The sequence below is a fragment of the Streptopelia decaocto genome (assembly GCF_964273445.1).
Source record: "Streptopelia decaocto genome assembly, chromosome: 6".
In the NCBI taxonomy this organism is placed as follows: Eukaryota; Metazoa; Chordata; class Aves; order Columbiformes; family Columbidae; genus Streptopelia; species Streptopelia decaocto.
In genome coordinates this window covers 30,307,079-30,328,276 of record NC_138660.1, presented here as the reverse complement: position 1 = coordinate 30,328,276, position 21,198 = coordinate 30,307,079, and the positions used below count along the sequence as shown (strand labels likewise).

At 39.1% G+C, this 21,198-nt stretch overlaps 1 protein-coding gene across 14 annotated transcripts in view; it reads right to left on the bottom strand.

The window, feature by feature from the left end:
• Window positions 1–20,944, bottom strand: part of ABI2 (abl interactor 2) — a 62,210-nt gene extending 41,266 nt beyond the window's left edge. For all 14 annotated transcript variants that reach the window (XM_082056485.1, XM_082056492.1, XM_082056497.1 and 11 more), the window contains exon 1: window positions 20,736–20,944. In XM_082056485.1, coding sequence (XP_081912611.1) covers window positions 20,736–20,852 — 117 coding nt within the window. In that variant the 5' untranslated portion in view covers window positions 20,853–20,944. The remainder of the gene's footprint in view (window positions 1–20,735) is intronic.
• Window positions 20,945–21,198: the final 254 nt, after the last annotated feature.

Sequence of the window (21,198 nt, the reverse complement as noted above, 5' to 3'; positions counted from 1 at the left end):
TGTCTTGTAAAACCAGCCGTTACCAAAGAACCCGAAGCCCTGCCTGTAGCACCAGTCCTGTAGCCACTTGTTTACAGACTGAATTTTTCTATTCCCTCCTATATCATCACCCAAAACTGGAAGGAGGGAAGAGAAAATCACTTGAGCCCCAGACTCTTTTACCATCTGTTCCAAGGCCTTGAAATCTTTTTTCATTCCCGTCAGACTGCGGGATGCAGCTTCCTCCCCACCTGTCTGGAAGATCAGCAGTGGGTAGTAGTCTGTTGGGTGTACCAGGCTGGGGAGCGTCCTGGTGATGTCCCTGATCCAGGCTCCAGGCAGACTGCACGCTTCCCTACGATGAGGGTCAACCGTGCAGACTGGGCCCTCCGTCCCTCTCAGAAGGGAACTGCCTACTGCTATTACCCTTCTTTCTTTTTTATTTGAGGCAGTCTTGATGCATGGGGTCAACTGCCTGTGACCTCGTAGGTGGGACTTGCACCACATCCTCACCTACCTCCTCTTCAAGATCCAAGATTGTATAACCCAAATTGCTAGCATAAGAAATGATGTGGAATTCAAGCTGCACTACGTGCAAACACGACCACTTCTCATGCCAGGATGCAGAGCCCACCATCATTTTTTCTATCCACTCTGACAGTTTCATTTACATAGCACAATTACATTACCAGATTTGAGTAAGAAATGGTTTGGACTGCTGACTATATTAGATATCCCTCTACTTTAGGAATTAAACCTCTCAATGTTTTTTCTCCTGCCTAGGAAAATACAAACTTTTTAATTGATACAAGCAATAGAAAAAGAAATTTCAAAGAAGAAAAAATACATTGAATTGAAAGTGTGGGGCAGATGAGAGAATAAAATATGCAGAAAGGTATGGAAAATTTCATAATAATTTGGCTATATGAATTATAAAAGGAAATATTATGTGCATATGGAGCACAAACAACAGGGCTAGAAAGGAACTGAGGATTTAATGTATTTTCCTGCTCTCAGGTGTCTTTCCTGCTCTAGTTCTAAAAAAAAAAAGTAATTAAAAAAAATATTTAACCACTAGTCATCATCAACTTAGAAGTTCAAAGTCTTCAGCTGAGCTAACAAAATTTATACAAGAATTTCTACTAAATGAGCCACAATGTCTGGACCTGGGTGGGGGAAAGAGAGCTTTTAATTTCTGAGACTACTATCACTCACAACCAACCTACACCTAGAAACCCCTTAGAAAAAAAAATAAGTGTTCTGAATGGAAAAAATCTCAATTCATATGCAAATCAACTCTTCAGTGTACAATGTGTTTATGTCGTAATATTTAGGTGTCAAAGTGGAAACTATGGTTAAAAAGTCTGACATCAGACTAACTACATGGAAAGGTGTGTGCAGAATCTAATAGTCACTTTCCCAGCATATACATATCTTGCTATTGTTCAAAACAGTGCTGTTTAGAGTGAAGCAAAACTAATATTTAATATAAGTGACAAAAAAGTAACAGTGAAACTTTAATAATGAAACAGATTAGCTTCATTTAATCACCATAACAGGGTTTTTTTTGATTACTGGTAATACAAACTCAAGCAGGCAAGCAAAACCCCTCAGGTTTCTGTTAAGGTTGCATCAGCCTCAAGAAGCCTCAATAACAAAATCTGCATGTCACAAAGTTCAACAAGCTTGTGCTATTCAGTACCAAATGTGCACAACTGCAATACTGACAAAGCACACTTCAGGTTTACTGTGAAAAACAGAAGATTATGCTTTTATATCATCCTTTCCGTTTTTTTTTGTTGCTGAATTCCTTGAAGTTACTGAAAGCCTCATACATAATTAAATATTTTACACACATTTATTCAGCTGCACAGATGGTATTTGCTTAGCCCACCCAAGTGCTTTCTGAGGTCCTTTCGTAAGCCAGAAATAATGACTGCGAAGAAAACTGAGCATCATTATCCAATAATTATGCCAAAATCATGCCAAAAAGTTACATAACTGCGAGTGAAAACTACAATAGCTTTCTGTTTTAACTAACTACCTCATTAAATACTTACTTGCTAAAGAACATCCCTTACTCCTCCTTCAGTACCAGAACCACTCATCTTCAGCATGCAATACATGTACCATACAACTCGTTAGGTAGCTGGTCTATAAATGCAGGTGAAACAAGCCTGGAAAAGTAGAAGCAATCACTGACAGAACCAAAGGAAATGAGATCTCTCGCACCTCCCAAAAAAAACAAATGCCATAGAATTACCAGAAAAGTGCAAAGTTTCCCCCTTGGATGTGTAGAAGGATGAATGTATTCTATTAGAACATTGAGTGCAAGGACAACCCCAGTCTACCTGTTCTTTAGTAGAGCCAGAGCTCCAAAGTACTTGGAGTTCAGGGTAGATCTTTTTGTTCTCTGTCAACTTTAATACTATAGTCTCTAAACTATTCATGTCTACATGTAAACATTTTTTTCTAAACAAGTGTTTATTTGCGTAATTATTGCTGTTATCATTATTTTAGGAAGTGGGAGGACTAGCTTGATCACTCCATGAGCCTACTCAAGTGTAAATACATTTATTTTAACATTAAGGAGATCTGGTAGTCATCTTGTCCATTTGCATGTACTCTACACCACAAACATTATGAATTAATCAAATCTTAAGAAACATAAGCAAACAACATTTCAGACACAAATGGGAAACACTTCTTTGCACATACCCTCCCACAAACCCACTGATAAGATCTCTGACAACTTTCTGTTACTCTGTATTCAAAAGAATACACAAGCAGCAAGATACACTGAGACCACACAATGGGGAAAGCAACAAGATTAATGCAATTTGGTAAATGGGCATACAACTTACTAGAAATGGTAGCAGTAGACTTCTGAGAAAGAATATTTTTATTTCACAATAGTTTTAACACAACCTTATCTGCACAGCTAACTATAATTAGAATAACCTGCTTGACAATTCTTTGTCCCATCTGTGAAGAATGGAGCATGTTAAGTCTCCTAGCGACATGACTCCTTTTTTATTAGTGAGCTACTCTCAAAAGCAACAATACACAATGCAGTAATCAGCACTGCGAGGAAACCTGAGTTGTGGGTGGACTGTGTAGGCACAGACAGAGGTTACGGTCAGGCACCTAAATCATCCCACCTTATAAACATCTGTCAAACTGAAAAGTACATTTCTTCACAATTGCATCAAAAGTCTCTACTCAACACCTAAATGAGAGCATTGAACTCACTGTTCACTAAAGTGCTTTTAAAATTTAAACACCTTTAAATGTTAAATTGCTGAAGCAAACTCTTCTGAATACATACATACAGAAGAAATGAGATTAGGACTACTCTCACAGTGCTGTGAATTCTGTAGTCAAACACATCACCTTTTGAGCTGAGGTGACACAGTAAGCTAAGCACAGCAATCCACAAAGGTGTATACAGAACTTTGACGTCTAGGTCAAATATAATAATTACAGAATATATCAGTTATAGAATGAAGAATGCATCAAAACTATCATTAGATTTTATACTTTGAACAACATTCAAAGAGCAAATAATAAATGCAATATTTAAAAAAGGAAAGCCATTTCCAAATGAAAGGTTAGTTGTATTAATCATATCCCAATGATATAAATAAGCTTCTTTCCATTTTTATAATTCAATTATGATAATTTAGCTTAATTTATCTGCATACTAATAACAAACATACTAGTTGAGGAATGTGCTCTTGTTATTCATACTTTTGTAAAGTCCGACATCAGGTTGTTTTGGTTTTCAGATTACTAAAAAACTGTAATGATGTGCTAAATGTCACTACAATTTCTTGATCGTAAGTGTGACTTGCTGATTTTTAAGCCATCTGAAACTTGGTATCAATAATCCACTGCAGTCACCATCAGCTCATTCACACTAAATTGAAGTCTTTTGCTTTGGTTGCAGTTGATTCATTTGCTACTTTTATTTTTGTGCTGAGCCTCAAAATGTAGGTTTGATTAACAGCTAGTAAAGCTACCATTCAAAGAAAAATATACAAAGCCTAACCTCCTAAACGGAAACGCAACTTTGTAAAATACATACTGCATTCAAGACTGCCAGTGAGGACAAAACTAACTCACTGGTTTGAAACTGATGACAAGAATATCAGCCTACCGCACCCAAAAGAAAAAGGTAACAATGATAGCTGTGGACAAGCACAGCTTCCCTGACATCTAATCACTTGTGCCACTGTTTTCATGCTGCCAGCATCACTGCATCATCTGCTTCCCTTAACCATCACCAGGATCAAACAGAGTATTTATTTCCATATATTCACAACCACAGATGACCAGTTTTCAAATGCAGATGTCCTGCTCTCACCAAAACTGTCAAGTCCCTCTTATTTGAAAGCAGAGCCAAAGTCCTGTTTATGCAAAAAAACTCACCACCATAAACAGGGCATGCTGCATTTATATAAACCTACCAGAAAAGGTTATAATAAGGTTTGTTTAACACATAAATTATATAGTCTAAAATGACAGATCACAAGAAACCTAACAACATGATAGTATCCAAATGTGTTTGCATCTGAAATGTAGTTAACATGTAGTTATATTAATAGGTATTCATCACTGCTTTACAGCATCAGATGTAGCTCTTGTGCAAGAATCAAGCTGCAGAGACAGAAACCTATTCCCCATGTGCATTTAAGACTACTCATTGCATTAATCAATGGAGGCTTCACCTCACTGTTATCGCTTTCCTACAATAACACACCTCAGAGGAGTGGATCATTTTCTAGTTCATACAACAACATAGTTATTATTAGAGTTCCAAATACAAGGACAATATTGGCTTTAATACTAGTACAAAATCGACATATTCATGGCCATAAGAGACTATGCCAATACAAATGTCCTGAATGAAGAACATTAGAAATATCAGCAAAGATCCACAGGCTTAACTCGAGCATCTCATGTAGCTGTTGTTCTACAATTCTTCATTCACTAAGAGCACTTTAGTGTGTGGAGCTTTCACTGAGTGTACAAGTAAAAATCATCGATGTATTCAATTAAACTCAAGTTTTATTTTACAGCTACTTGAAAAAATAAGTCATTGCAAAATTTGCAAAAGTTGCTTTTTGGATGCAAAGTGGCCTTCAGAAGGTAGAACAAACTTCAATCATAGAGGAATTATATTCTGCTGTACAAAAAAATGTTATTCACACTAATTGTTTTCTCTTTAACAATATCAGATGAACAGATTTTATCTTTCTCTCAAGAAATCTGACAAGATCTGCTGTTCCTAAGACAGGATGTCTACTTCAGCTCTCAAAACATGATCCAGTCACAGTAACATCCAAGTTATTTCCCAACTTTGCCAGTTTCTTCATTCTACCACAAATTATCAATTCAATTCATTACACAGCAATGGCTGAGGCCAACTAACAGCTTTAATTCAGAATCACAGGCAGTTATCTGTGGCAGTAGAAGCAGGTTCTGCTTCCAAGTGTCCACTGCCAGCCACTACAATCCCAGAGCTAAGTAGGACATGCAGCCATGTCATCCACCATCACAGTTTATAGCCTAATGTAATTAACCAATTGGCAGGACAGCTTGCAATTACCAGAGTGCAACTGCAGCATATAGGGGGAAGATACACACCCTATTCGGCCAATAACTCCCAAAAGAGAGGGAGGCAAACGTGGAGTGACACCTGCAGTGATCACAACTACACAGGGTGCCACTGCACCAGGCACTGCACAAAGCAGGAAGGTACCCAAGAACACAACCTGTCTGACCACAACAAATACAGTCCTGTTATCCTCAGAACTCTTCCCACATTCACAAGTCAGCTAACACAAGTCTTTTAATTGCCATTTACAGCCCCTACTTCCTCACATGAGCACGCAACAAAATTTTATCATTCTAGAGGTTATTGTATTTTAAAACAGCTACCTTTGATTACTATGGGGGAAAAAAAAAGCAGCTTTAAGAGAAATAAAGTGGCACAGCTGCCAGGTAGCAGGGGTATGACATTTCAAAGGTAGTAGATAGAAGAGAGGGCTTAAACTAACAGGGGGCAGGAATCTGCATAATCATTCTTCCCTTTCTATGAAATAACCACACTCAGATTATACAAATCCCTTCACAATGATCAGTTAACTCTAAATTTGAATTTATTCTTACTTGGCTCTTTAAGCTGCTGCCAATTCAGACATACTTAAAGGAACAAACTGTCTTCAGATACATGCCCACAATCTGCCAAAACAACAAAAAAATCTTTTATTCTGTATCAAAAAGTAGAGATCAAAATAAAAGACCTGCACACAGAGTCGCTACATACAGCACTCCTCTAGGAGGCAACAGAAGCATTGGCAGCATACTAGAACTCCAAAACCTAGAGATTTACACTCAAATTAGCAGAGCCTAGCAGAGCTGCAGTGCCAGTTCATCAGCCTTAAAGCAGAGGACTCAAAAAAAAAAAAAAAATCAGAAGAGGCTTCCCTGCCTTTCTCCATTAAAGGTTCCCTAAACTCTCCTGTTGTGTTTTGTTTTTTGGTTTTGGGTTTTTTTTCTGCTTTTAAACAAACAGGACAGCCTTTGTTGCCTACTGTAGAGCCATCTAAAGGCCAAAGTCTCCAGCTCCTCCAATGCTACATCATCACACATGCAAAAGTCCTATCACCCAGAATGCATATTTGCACCCCATTACATCACCAGACACAAATACACTCTTGTCAGACTCTGAAAAATCACAACAGGCCCTTTTCCTTGCCCACATTTGAAAGGTTTGCTGGAAAGTGAGCAGGAGCAAGGAGATGTTCTTGCTGTCCATGCTCAGCTGCCGAAAGCTGGCTCTGTTGTACCATGCATCTGCTGAAAGCAATGGGAACACTCAACAATTCCCAGCCGTAACTGATTCAAAGATAAAGTCTAACTAAACAAACTAACATGATCAACAAAAAGAAGTGGATGAAAGTCAGTAAAAGTTCACGCTCAAAACTGCTAGGCAAAACCAGCATCTTATTCAACAGATTTGTTCCCTATGTGTCCTGAGAGCTCTATCTCCTCACTTTTCTGGCACAGAATTTCCTTATAACCTTTTGCTCCTATTACCATAGCAGTGGACAAAACACAATATTGGCAGAGTGAGAATGGGATTCAGAGACTGTCAGCCAAACTCTAGATCTCTGTTCTGCACTCCCTGACTAACTAGTGAACATTTTATAAATATAAAAGTCATGTCCTCAAAAGAGCAGACCCAGCCTAATTCCCATGGGTAGATTGCTAGAAATAAGAGTTTTTCAGAAGTTTAGCAATTTTGTTTATGTTTGTAATAGAGTTGCCAACACATAAAAAAATAACAGAAGGTTGCAGGAGGCTTTTCATTTTAACTAGACTAAAACTTTGCTATGCTGCAACAATTTTAGAATCTCGCAAAATAAGTAGGAAAAAAACCTTTTCTGCAGGCACTGTAATTAGTAGTTATTCTCTTTTTCCTAGTTTAACCAGCAGTTTTGATCCATTTACTTCAAAATTAGAAGTGAACCTTCAGTGAATTGCTACGTGGTTCAAGAACAGCAAGCAAAGTTGCTATATTCGAGCTGCAGCACGTAACTTAACATCACAGCATCAAGTTTTCTGTAATTACTGCCAGTGAGATCTGTATTTTACACACACATTTTCCTAAGCATGACCTACTTTCACACTAATTGCAGTGCTTCTTGCCCAGAAAGAGACCATTTTACGCCAGTGGTAACTCCATTTTTTAAAGCAATATAAGGACATTTTACATGCATAAAAGGATGTGCATTTAATCTCCCATATTAACTACACTGCAAGCGCAATGCAATCATCTCCACACAGTTTAAATCCTATTTCTTTCTGTGAATTAGCCAATTACTTATTTTAAGAATTAAAAATTATCACATTGAGATATAAAAAACAATATACTCGATAAACAAATCCAACTCGGGCAAAGTTTTTCTCCACATACAATAATTCTTACATTCCCCAGACTGGAAAACACTATGATTGTACTGTAGGTCACAGAGCCATTTCAGAATTCCCCTCAAGCAATCCAGAAAGTTTTCCATCTACTAAAGAACACCCAGAACTTGAAACACATAACCTACAAGCACTAAGGGTCTTCTTGCTTAGCTACAAAAGACCATGGTTTGGAATATCAAGTCAGGATGAGCCTGCAGAGACTGTATTTTTCTGAAAATTCCTTCAGATCAAGGATTTCATACAGTGCATTTTTAAGACTGCTGTTTCAAAGCAAAGCATTGACATTACCTGACAGCCAAAATAATGGAAATGGACACCTCGGCAGAAGTTCTATGAAGTCTACATGGTTGTTTCTACTTATTCACCCAAAGAAAATAAATTATGTACCAAATACCTTCTTTGAATCAAGAGCATATAAGGTTAATAAACTTGAATGAACATGACTAATCCCATGAGAATGACAGCAATACCATACAAGAGTTTCTATCTCTAAAAAGTTAAAGTTCCTTTGTTCTAACATTGAAATGTCAGTTGAAGACAGCACTTAGCTGTAACTTGTGTGAACACCACACAAAATTACGTGCTAAGACTCTCTGAAAAAGACCATTTCAGCAATATACCAGTGTCATGGCTTAACCTGAGCCAGCAACTAAGACCACGCAGCCACTCACTCACACCCCAGCCCCCACCCAAGTGCGATGGGGGAGAGAATCAGAAAGGGAAAAAACCTTGTGGATTGAAATAAGAATAGTTTAATAGGACAGCAAAGGAAGATAATAATAATAAGGATAATGATAACGATAATAATAATAATCTAATATGCAGAACAAGACAGGCACAAGGCAACTGCTCACCATTCATGACACTGACAGCCCATTAATTCCTGAGCAGCCGTATCTGCCCCCCCAGCCAGTTCCAGTTTATATACTGAGCAGAACGTCATATGGCAAGGAATAGCCCTTTGGCCAGCCTGGGTGAGCTGTCCTGGCTGCATCCCCTCCCAACTTCTTGACGACCCAGGAACAACCAAAACATCACTGTATTATGAACATTCTTCTCATCTGAAATCCAAAAGACAGAGTTAATTTCCTTTCTAGTAGCTATCTCAGCTGAAACCAGGACACCCAGTCACCATCCTGAAGCAAATCTCTGCAGGATCTTGCGGAGGCAGTAGCACACGACATAGTTCTACCCACATTGCTTGCAAAGAATCAGATAAGCCAGTCATTTGGGATCCAACACACAATAGAGCTCTGTAACTTGACAACAATTAGAAAAGATAAGCAGCACATACAATGGCACAAGAAGTTCTACCAAGCCTGTCCCAAAAAAGTTGGTTATCACAAAAGCTGAAAGGGTGTTTCAGAAAAGGAAAGATGAACTGGACAAGGCCTCTGAAAGTAGTACAGACCATCCACAATGCCCAAAAATTAGCAGCTGCCCATCTTTGATTTGTTCAGATATTGATTTCTGCACATCCTGGTGCTGTTCTGCCCAAGACCTGTATAAATATCCCTTACTCACTCCTGTATCAACCAGGACACATTTTTTTTTAAAGCTGTGGAACACCACTTTTTTTTTTCTCTAATCAATATTTATAGAGCAGAAAGAATCCATATTTGACAGACAAGACACCATCTGTCACAGACATGTTGGCAAAGGCTAAAAATGTACTGCTATTTTTCCCCAACAATAGCCACATACAGAATAGCCCAATAAAACTTAAACTCTAGAACTTCCATGAAGTAAATCAATCCATTGTTATCCTCACCTAACAAAATTCCTACTAAGGCACTCTCAGATACAACAGTCATAAAAGTCTATTTTTACACACAATTTTCAAAGAAAAGTCATATACAGGCTATGGTTGTCTCAATCAGGGAAAACAATCTAAATTAGGTCATAAATATTTCAGTAAAAGAGTAACTTTAATTCCACAGTTGAGAATTATTATGCTGTTCCCCATATAGGCCAAATTTTGTGATATCCGACTACAGCAGCAATACAAGATCATTTTACGCACTCTGGTAACACAATGGCAAGAGCACTCAGCCATAAAATGCATCACTAAGGATGCAAATATTACATGCAGTTTTGAAGCCAGCCTAATCAAACTGCATCAACTGTATTGTATGTAATGTAGTGGCTACTCACCTCATTACGCTTAGATGGCATAACAATGTTACACCGAAGTTACAGACATGAAAGATTATAGGGTAAAAATAGAACGTGACACTGCAAACTTGTGAAAGAACACAAGATTCCTCTCACAGCAGTTTTGTGCACTACAGGATATGAAGAATCCCCACCTTTGTGTTTACATTCACCTTAATTATGATGCAGAATGAGAGTCTCAGACTTCGCTTATTCACCCAATTTCAACAACCTGCTTGTTCCGACAATTCTGAGCTCTTTCATGTCACAAGAATAGAAACATTAGAGAGATGTAACAATGAAATAAGAACACTTCAAAGGCGGTATGCCATTTCTATGTCACAGAAGGTTCTCTTACCTCACATTCTTTTTTTATGCAAGTTCATTTGTTTTCAAGTTAACCTAACAGATTGTTACAACTGTATATTAGGTTCTACTACCATCAAAAAAGGGCTTTTCTCTATACATTAATGAAGCAAAGTGTTACATGAAAGACCTTTCATTTGACAAGAAATGCTTAAATAATATCTACCTATCTAGCTATGGCAATAAATAGAACTATCCCAGAAAGAAAGAGGAGCTTCACAACATGAATGACAGAGGCTTTAAGACAGAGGGGCACAGAGAGACTCAAAGAAAGAAGGAATTTTCAAGCTGCTATTGAGGCAAGCAATTCTCTCCTTCATTTTGCAGATTTCCCGCCAACTGCATAATCTCTAATCCTCTACCTTCTTAGACACAGGCAATTGACTTTTTTGTAATACTCACCATCTTCCAGTCATCTGACTCAACAGCTTGCCTCTAAAACAGAGGAAATACCATCCTCCTTCCCCCCTGCATTCAGCAGAAGAAACATATGCGACCAGTTCTTGAAGGGCTACATTCAAACACAGCCTTAAGTGCATAAGAAATCCAGACTAAAATATCCTTGAGAAAAGGCTCCTTGCACTCTGTTTGTAAACAAAAGCAGTACTTACCCCAGTATGTGAAGTATGAGAGCTAGAGATGAAAAGCATCACATAAGAGCTGTGTTACTTCACACCAAAACAATGAGGTAGAAGAAGCTGACTGCTCAAGTTGGGATTTGGGTTGTGCAGAGGCATGTAATGAAAAGAATGGCATCTATTTCTTTAGGGAAAAAAAGGCAGTTTGACCAACTAACACAATACACACAATATGAAAAAAAATTAAATAATCCTCACATGTCAGTCTCTACAGCTTAAGACCTCCATCTCCAATAGAACCTAATCAACAAATACCACTTTCAGGATTTTGGCCTTTCAGAGATGCCCTGGGAGTTTCATTAAATAAAATATTTATCATGGGGTAATGCCAAGAGCTTGAGAAAAAGGTCAAATCAGTTCAAAAAATACCATAGGCAGACAATCATTTCTCTACCTCAAAAAAAAAAAAAAAAAGGGCATTTTTGGTCCACTTTATCAGAAGGGGAATTGAAGTCACACCCATAAAGTAACTCTACAGTAGATCCCCAAACCCAACCTTCAGATCTAAAATTGGTGCTTTATCTCCAGAACACCTTTCATCCTCAAATGATAAAACACATCACACTACTTATGAAAAAAGACAGGTCCACAGAAACTCCCACTGTCACCAGTATCATTATGCAGCCTCAAGGGTGGCACAGAAAATGCAAGAAAATTCTGTTTGGTTTAGGGGGGGGGGTTTGTATAATTCATTTAAAGCTAAAAAGAAAGAATTTCCTTAGATATGTTTTAATGTTTAAGACGTCACATAGAAAATCTGTTTGAGATTTAAATTAGTTAACAGAATATTAAAAAGTTGAGCATGGTGCTTATAAAAGAAGGTCAAATTAGTAAAATACAATACTTCGAACCTTCAGCAGGTGCCAAGAAATCTGTCATTTTTCTCTGGATCCTTAACACAAGATACAACTTTAAAAAAAGGTAAGTAAATTTCATGAAAAGTGAATTACAAGGAAAATATTAAGCTTTGTTCATTATAAGAAAATAAGCAAAGGCAAAATCTCCTTCTCTTTACAGTGCCTTTAAGCACAGCCTTTCCAGAGGACAAGTTGATTACTGGCACCCCATTTGTTCACTTCATGAAAAATTTCGTTTTTTGTATATGTATAAATGGCTAAATAATTTATATAATTTATACCTCAGCATTAATTATCTATCTGTTGATCAAGTGAGACAATTCATAAGAGCCTGTCTTGCATAATACATACAATTTCTAAACTTTACTTAAGTGAAGGATCTTAATGTTTACAACAGGCTCATTACAGTGAAAATTTTTGTTTTCAAGGATCTCTGCATTTGGTATAAATTATTATTGACTTATGTATACAAATGAGAAAATAAATATTAGACTTTTATCCCTTCCTCTTGCTCCAGTCATCAAAACTGCATTCAGCCTACTGTATTTGTGTTATATATCAAATTATTGACTAAAATAAAAGTAAATACTATGCACGTATTTTAAAATTCTAAAACTTAAGTTTTAAGCAGATCACAACACCGTAACAATTTACAATAGTTCTATTCACTCGTCCCATCAAGTAGTTCTAGAAGTGTCCTCAATGTGGAGACAGTTTAAATTAACTGTTATTGCCACCAGACAGCTGTAACAGAGATTCAGAGTCTACAGCTAACTTTTTACCTTCTGTTATCATAACAGATTGATTTATACAGATGCACATATAGTCAGAAAGAATGTCGTCTTTATTTTAGGAAAGGACTTCTCTAATGAGAGAACTTGACAAAAAAGGCTGCAAAAACAACACCCTCACTATTTTAGGCTGACTACAGACTACTCTTGCATTCGGAGTTTGCTCCTCAGAGCCTCTGCATTCTCAGTCATTCTGCCCATCCCAGAGTCACTCCACAATCATCGTTTCCTTAAGAATAGGAAGTCAAACAGGCCTAAACCTTTGAAGATCATTTCTGAGATCACCAACAGCTAGATAAAGTGAGAACACTGAGAAGTATATCAGAAAACACTGCACACTGATTCATCGTGGCTTTTGTTTTTACTATTTGTCCTTTTAGATATATTTATAAACAGTTAAAATTACTATAAACTTTCCATAATTGCTTGGTATCTGTAGTATTCTATTATATAAATTGGTTTTTTCTCCTTTTAGCTAAATACTTTGTGTCGTCCCCATACACACTCTCCAGACAGGTAAATGTACATAAACGGATTCAAGATAGCTGTTTAATTTGGGACATTCAACGTATTTACATTGCCCACAAGTTGGAGCAGACCTGTGTTTTTCAGTGTCCTGGTTTTGGCTGGGATAGAGTTAATTTCCTTTCTAGTAGCTGTGTGTTGGATTTCGTGCGAATGAGTGAGCGGCTGCGTGGTCCTGGATGTTAGCTTGGGTTAAACCATTGCATTTACCCAATTAAAAAAGTAGGCAGACAAGAAACTTTTGCACCATGCAGCAAACATTCTGTCTCACTTATAAAGCTATAGATGAGTGCCACTTCTCACACCAACTTATAAACCTAGTTAAAAAAGTAGAGTGAATTACAAGTTTAAATATCAGTTTGCAAATTGAAAAAATTAAAATTGTTTTGATAATGATGGCATGCAGGTTGAAATAAGCACGTTCAAACAGGCAGCCCAGGCTTCACTAAAATCTAGTTAATAATATCAGCTGAAATAGCAATTTAATAGCCATGATCTGATCTTCTAAGAGTAGTTTTAAAAATTTGATGATCTATAGTATAAAACAACTTTGACAAAACAGCATCCTGCTCAATAATAGACAAAAGACCCCAAAGTTATTCCCAGGAATTCTGACAGAGTTCATGCATATTAAAGCAGTAAATTCACAACAAAGTTACAAAATACTCTAATAAAAACATGGACATTTACCTAGAAAAAAAATAGTAAACGTATGAGTTTGGCACAAAACTAACTTTGGTTATGTGTGTAACCAACATGCTACCAAAACCCCAAAACAAATACTAATTGTTCCTCACCCTGCAATTCACCCAGCATAAAAAAAGTCACTACAGTAACACTAAGCAAATAATAATAAAACAAGCACATACATTTCAAACTGAAAGATCATTAAGAATAGCTATTACAATGACACCTGCTGGGAAATAAACTACAGAAAAAGGGAACAGCATATACAGAGTCTGTAGTTCAGAGCATATCATTATAAATTTGACAGAGCAACTTGTTCGCTGCACCTGGGAACCAGAAAATCAAGATTTCTCACTGAAATAGGCACAACTCATTTGCAAGAACATGTTAGTTCATTCACTTCAAGGAAAAATTGACAACCTAACCTGTGAGAACCCTGAAAAGAGGAAATGCACCTAAATTCAGTGTGCTGTGATTATATGCTTCATCTACCGACACGCAGTTTTGCTTCATAAAGATGAGCAGCCCAATGATGGAAGTTCCAGGTATGGGAATCTAACAAAATTTACAGAATTTAGATTACTAAACAAGAGGTTAATTGCAGGTGCACAATTAAGTGTGAAAACATAGCATTTGAAAACAAAATCCAAGAAAAACGGGCTAGCAGACTCTAGACGTAGACTCTACTGAAAATCTACTACACAACATGGTATTTAAATCAATGCTTTCTTCAATCAAATATTCTGCTGAACGTAACAGAGTAAGATTTCACTTGCTTCAAGCACTGCCTGGAGAAGCTTGATCTCAGATGGTGCACCACGGTGGTGCACCGCTTCCTGCCTTAAACTCACAGCACTCAGCCACAGAGATTAATGACTGCACACACAAGGAGAACAAGAGTGACAGACAATACATTTTACAGAACTTATTAACTGTAGGACGCAGAAGCTTGCTACCCTGAATTACAATTCTAGATCAATATTATTCAATAACCACAATCTGAAAATAAACCATAGAAGGGAACAACTAGAATGCTGCTAACACTCAGGGTTACAACGTTTACTTTATATTTGAAACATGCATATTTACAAATTTTCTTTTCACACCTACACATATAATACTACCACCAGTAACTCCCATTACCACTAATAAAATGGCTCATGGTACTTCCACATCCACTCGATAGAGAATCAATCCTTCTCTTCCTGAACTCCAGGTTGAACTTTTGACACTATTAAATGCATTAAATTAGTTTCCTGGCAAAACACAGCACAGCTAACGCAAAGAAAAAGTAGACTGCTTGAGTGATAAATACTTCAGCAACTTTGCCAGCTATATTGACTCACTTAAAAAGAAACAGACAAGATGGTTATGAATCTAGATTATCACTGGTTTACTAGTTTCCTAGTATTTTTAAAGAGTTTTAACTTGTCAGCATCTTCCTGACGTTCTGGACTAATATTCACTGGAGCTAATCAATACCCACTTTCATGCCTGCAGAACAAGTGTTCCATCAATACTAAGCTTAATCACCTCTTCACCAAAGCTGGATTATAACAGCAGCAAGTTTAAGGAACAGAAATGTTGAAAACAGCTTTCCTTGGATACTCACATTTTTGATGGTTTAATAAACATTACAGACCTAACTCAGTTGCCTTTGTTAAGGTGATACACATCTCATCTTCAGTAAGAGGATAGAGATCTTTCCTGAACTTGTTTATAAACCATAATACCTGCATTTCCTTATACACTTACACAAGTTGTATACTGGTACCAGTCATTACAAGCAGCTCCACGGAAATTTCACATTACATTACTAAAGCTGTAACCACTAAGTTAGTATTTGCAAAGGACCACCACTGTTGTAATTTAAAACAAGTATGCTAACAGATGCTTTATTCTCTTGTTCAGCCTGCTGGAAGATGCTTCCAAATCTACAGCTTTTACAGGTTTTACTTGGATGGTCTAAGTAAAATTATCAGATATGTAGAAAACAACAATGAAACTCATCGATCTATGCACTGCAGTAAGGTTACTGAGAAACAAGTAGGTTTTACCGCTATGTCTATTTAAATAAAGCTATCTGCAGGAGTTGAAAGCAGGTACTTCTACTAACGAGAAGGATGGCATATTAAGTACAGGAATAAAAATCCCCTTTCCATCCTCCACAAACACCAGAAGGCTGTTTCTGTACATAAAACGCAACACAGTCATGGCTGTTTCTGTATATAAAACACAATACAGTCATGGCACTCTGAAGACTGAAGGGAGGAAAATCAGAAGCTCACTTTTCAGTCTCTAGAACTGACAATCATAATAATCTTGAAAAACTAAGAAATACAGAAGCTTTTTAGAAGAATCTGGACAACACAGCACACACAAAGCCTGCGCTCCTGCAAGCTGAGCAGAGCACAGAGGCTTTGCTTTTCGCTCAGTCCTGCGTGCTCATTTTGGTGGTGGGACTTCCCCCCAACCCAAATCTGTTCCGGACAGATACTACTGCCTGAAATGCCTCCATCTGGTAACTTTTTCCGACTCTTTCAACCAAAAGTTAACAGAGACAAGCATTCAGTTACTCTAGAAACCTCCACGCACTGCACAAAATGAAAAGCTGATTTTTTAAAAGAGCGATGATCACGAGAAACAAAAGATTGTTCCAGAATCGACGTACAGGACAAGATAAAAGAAACTGGACAGGCCAAGATGGTATTGGAATTTATGCTAGTATACCAGTAACAAGACGTGAAAATGGCGCAATTGCTTGGTTTTGTTACTTACACCATCATAACTAGATATTTTCTTTAGGATGCTCCTGAACAAAAATAATGCAGGAATACGAAAATTTTATTAACATGGCACACTATCCAGCATAACTATTTTCTGCTTTTTATGAAAGACCCAGATAAATCAATGTAGACTGAGAATAATATATTATAATATCAAGTACATTAGATAATCAAATTTTATATAATTATTACAAAGTTTAGATGGAGACTGAACTTGGTAATAGAGGGCACATCACTAGTACATAAAGCACTGGACAGCAGAAAATTTAACCTGTGAATGACACTGCATCAGATACCACAAAAACATCCACCTGAATAAAAATGTGTATCTTCCCCTTCTCTTTAAGAAACATGACATAGAAATAATTGTATGATTTCTCCAAGTTATTAGAAGAATAAGACCTTTTTAGCAAGAAAAGTTATTTGATTTCAGCAGTAATACAAGCAGATTAAAGTGAGCAATTGAGGCATTTGTGCTTAAAACTGGATTATTATTATTAAACTAGAATAATAATCACAAAAAACAAATCATTTTCCACAAAATTTTAAGCTGATGTCCTCTGCTATAATACTGTATCACAGGCTCAAGGGAAGGGTGACAATTTATGTAACACTCCCTGTTGCTAAAGTAATTGAGCTCACCAAGTATCAACCATACTTTGGATAAACACTGCCAAAACTTTTAAAAATGGCTTTTTCATTTCATAAGGAGAAGTAAAATGAGTTGCAATCACCACAACCCTCCTACTATGAACTAGCAATTTCCCCATGTCAGAGATTACATGTTAAGTTATTTTGAAGCTGCTATGATGTTGTTAATGGGGAGAAAGAGAAGAAACACATTAGCACCAAACTTCAAATTCTCTGTTAAACTGACGTGTGCCTCCACTTACTTTTGCAACCATTTTTGTACTTGACAATAAAAGCTCAACACATCAACCAGCACGTAAAGGGAGCAGCTTGTCTACCGACAAATACAGGCCAGCATAATGCTTTTGATGTCCCCATGACCGCACTGTCTATTGCCCTGCAGGTCAAGTTCAGATCTCAGACACATTCTGAGCCTCCTCTAGGAGATCTCAGGAATATCTGCGACAAAACCTCCTGTCAGCCTCCTCTAGGAGATCTCAGGAATATTCACGACAAAACCTTCTGTCAGCCTCCTCTAGGAGATCTCAGGAATATCTGTGACAAAACCTTCTGTCAACAACGAAACACTCAAGGATTACAGTAGAATTAGTCTATCTTCACTATATGACTTTCCGGATGATTACTCTTCCACACACTTGGGAGCAATCACAAGCCCATCTTTGCCACAAAATATAAGGCTACAGTTTTTTAATATAATTTGGACTTAATTGGACATAACAACTTTTGAATAATAATTAATAGTTAGAAGCAAAATCACTAGTATCCAACTAACCAATAGTTACATCCATTTACCTATTCCCACTCTTGCAGAGAAGAAAAAAAAAATCACGTTTGTAAACAGAACGTGTGCAGGAGTTTATGTAGCTCTGGCACCATGAAGGCAGGTGGGTTTGCTGACAGATTTGTTACTAGGACAAACGCATCACTAAATCCAGAATCCCCTCACCCTGGACCTCTTCTCAACAACAATCCTACTCCGTGATCTCTCAGCCAACTCCAAAGGCCGGAGCCTGTCGCCTGGCTGATGAGCTCCATTCCCCACTTGTTTAAAATTTAAACATATTCATGCTGTGACCCATACTGCACCTCGCAGCCAACACTCACAACACAATTTCATTCTTTCCTTCTCACCTCCCCCTTAAAGCTCTCTCTTGTCACGATGCTTGGATAAATTGCCAGCAGTCGGTCTATTGCTGTGTGGTGGCCAGAATCCATCAGGCTGACTGGAGTGCCTCATTCTTTTCCTTCCCTCACCATCTGTCTGTATCCATCTCCTATTATTTCAGACGGTCCATAAGGACTGTATGCAGTCTGAGGCAATAACCATCTTTTTTCATTCCCTATTTGTACAGAACAGCATGGGGTCCTCCTTTGTAGTTTTTATCAAAACAATAAAAGTGGAGCTGCTCAATACAGATTTTATGAAGTTTGGTTTATACTAAGAAGACAAAAAAGGTCAGAGAAAGAACAAAATAAAGCAAACTACATCCACTTCTTTCTATTCTAGCCTTACAAGACTCCTCTCCCCTATTCCAGAAAAATCAGTTTCCCAGTTTTCAAGAAAGCATAAATTTAAATACATAGAATCATAGCATCATTTTGGTTGGAAGAGACCCTCAAGATCATCGAGTCCAACCGGTAACCTAACACTGGCACTAAACCACGTCCCTAAAAACCTCACCTATGTATCTTTTAAACCCCTCCAGGGACAGTGACTCCCCCACTTCCCTGGGCAGCCTGTTCCAATGTCCAACAACCTTTTCTGGTAGGAAATTTTTCCAAATATCCAATCTAAACCTCTCCTGGCACAATCTGAGTTCATTTCCTCTCATCCTGTTGCGTGTTACTTGGAAGAAGAGACCAACCCCCCCCACCTCGCTACAACCTACTTCCAGGTAGTTGTAGAGAGCAAGAAGGTCTCCCCTCAGCCTCCTGTTCTGCATGTCAACTTACGACTGTAAGAAAATATTTCAATATATTTCTCTTAAAGAACACAGGTCACATTAATTCTACATAGGAAAAGTTATTACATAATAAAATACATCTATATAATTTCATTGTAATTGACGTATTTTGTAAATGACCCAAAATATGCAAAGTCCTCTCTCTAAAGGACAGCTGGACATCCAACAATTCGATAAGAATAGTCAGAGATTTTTTACAGGGACATTTTACGTATTCTCTGTCGCTGGTTAAGTATTCTCTCCCATTTTCACTGTCAGAATGATCTCGCCACAGATCTCATCCCTGTCTGTCCTCTGGAAACACACAAGCGCTCTCCACTTCGGTGACTGAAAGCAAAAATAAAACTGGGACCCTTTGTATTTCTCTCAACATTGACACCACAAACCCATGTCCCCCTGCCTTCTTGCCTACGCTCTCAGACCATTCTTAGGAACGACCCACAACTAATGTGGTTTGGGGTTGTTTTCATTTTTTTGCATTTTTTTTGAGGGAAACTCTTTCATTTGGCCCTACAATCACTACCAAGGTGAACTGACTATATTTTGCTTTTCTTCCTAGTAAATAAAGAAAGGAAAAACACCACAGTCCTAACACCAACCTGGCTTCAGAGGGGTCACGGCAAAAATCAGACGCTGCGGTAGCAACTAGTGCTTGATCTCTTTCTCCCTTATTCTGTATCATCTCTACATCATGCTCTCATCCTGCACCTACCACTCAGGAGCTGCCCATCCTACCGAATACTGCAGACCTGCTGGGGAAGGGAAATATAAGCCAACAGGCATATCGCAATTAAAACATAGGTGATTGTGCTCTAAATTAACAAGCACAAATACCACATTTACAGGAGCCAGATTCCTCCTCAGTTTTTCACATCGTCTCAGTGCTGTCAGCAAAAGGAGAGTGGAAGGTGGGAAGGGAACAAAAAGGAGCGACAGAGCCGCAATCCACAATAAATATTCAACGCGCTCACCAAGTATAATTTAATTTAGAAATCAATCAAATATTTAAATGCCTCGTCACGCCGGGGTAGTTCATTCTGGAAGTTGAACCACCTTTCCTCCTCCCCGGGCTGCAGCAGCCGCTGCCACCCGTCTCCCACCGCCAAGGGGACGGGGGTGGCGGGACGCGCTCCCCTCACCTGCCCGCAAATGGCGAGGGAGGGAGGATGCGACCCTGGCCCGCCGGGGCTGCCCCGCGCCCGTCCGCCGCCGCCGCCTCAGGACGCGGGGACCGCGACCGTGAGGGGAGGACGGCGACCGTTAGGCGGGGACGGCGACCGTGAGGTGAAGACGGCGACCGTTATTCAGCGCGCGGCGCGGCCCGCCCCGCCCGCCGCACCTGGATGTAGTTGGTCTCGCAGTACTCGGCCACCCGCTCGAGGTTCGTGTAGCTGTCGAACAGGGCCCGGCGCCCCCCCGGGATCTCCTCCTCCAGCAGCATCTGCAGCTCCGCCATCTTCACATCCTCTCACTCCGTCCGTCCGTCCGTCCGTCCGTCTGTCTGTCTGTCTGTCTGTCTGTCCGTCCGGCCTCCTCACACCCGGGGGTTCGGGCCGCAACCCACCCGCCCCCCCCCCCCAGCCCCAGGGCGCTTCCCGCCGCACGGGCCGGGCCTCGCGCCGCGGGCAGGCAGCGCGCGGGACCCCCACCGCGGCGGGGGCGGGGCGAGCCGCGCCGCGCCTCCTGCGCATGCGCACCCCCCCGCACCCCCTCTCCGCCCCCCGCGCGCCCACTTCCGGCCCGGCGATATCCGGGCGGAGCGGGAGCATCGCGTAGCAAAAGCCGCTGAAGCCAGCGGTTCC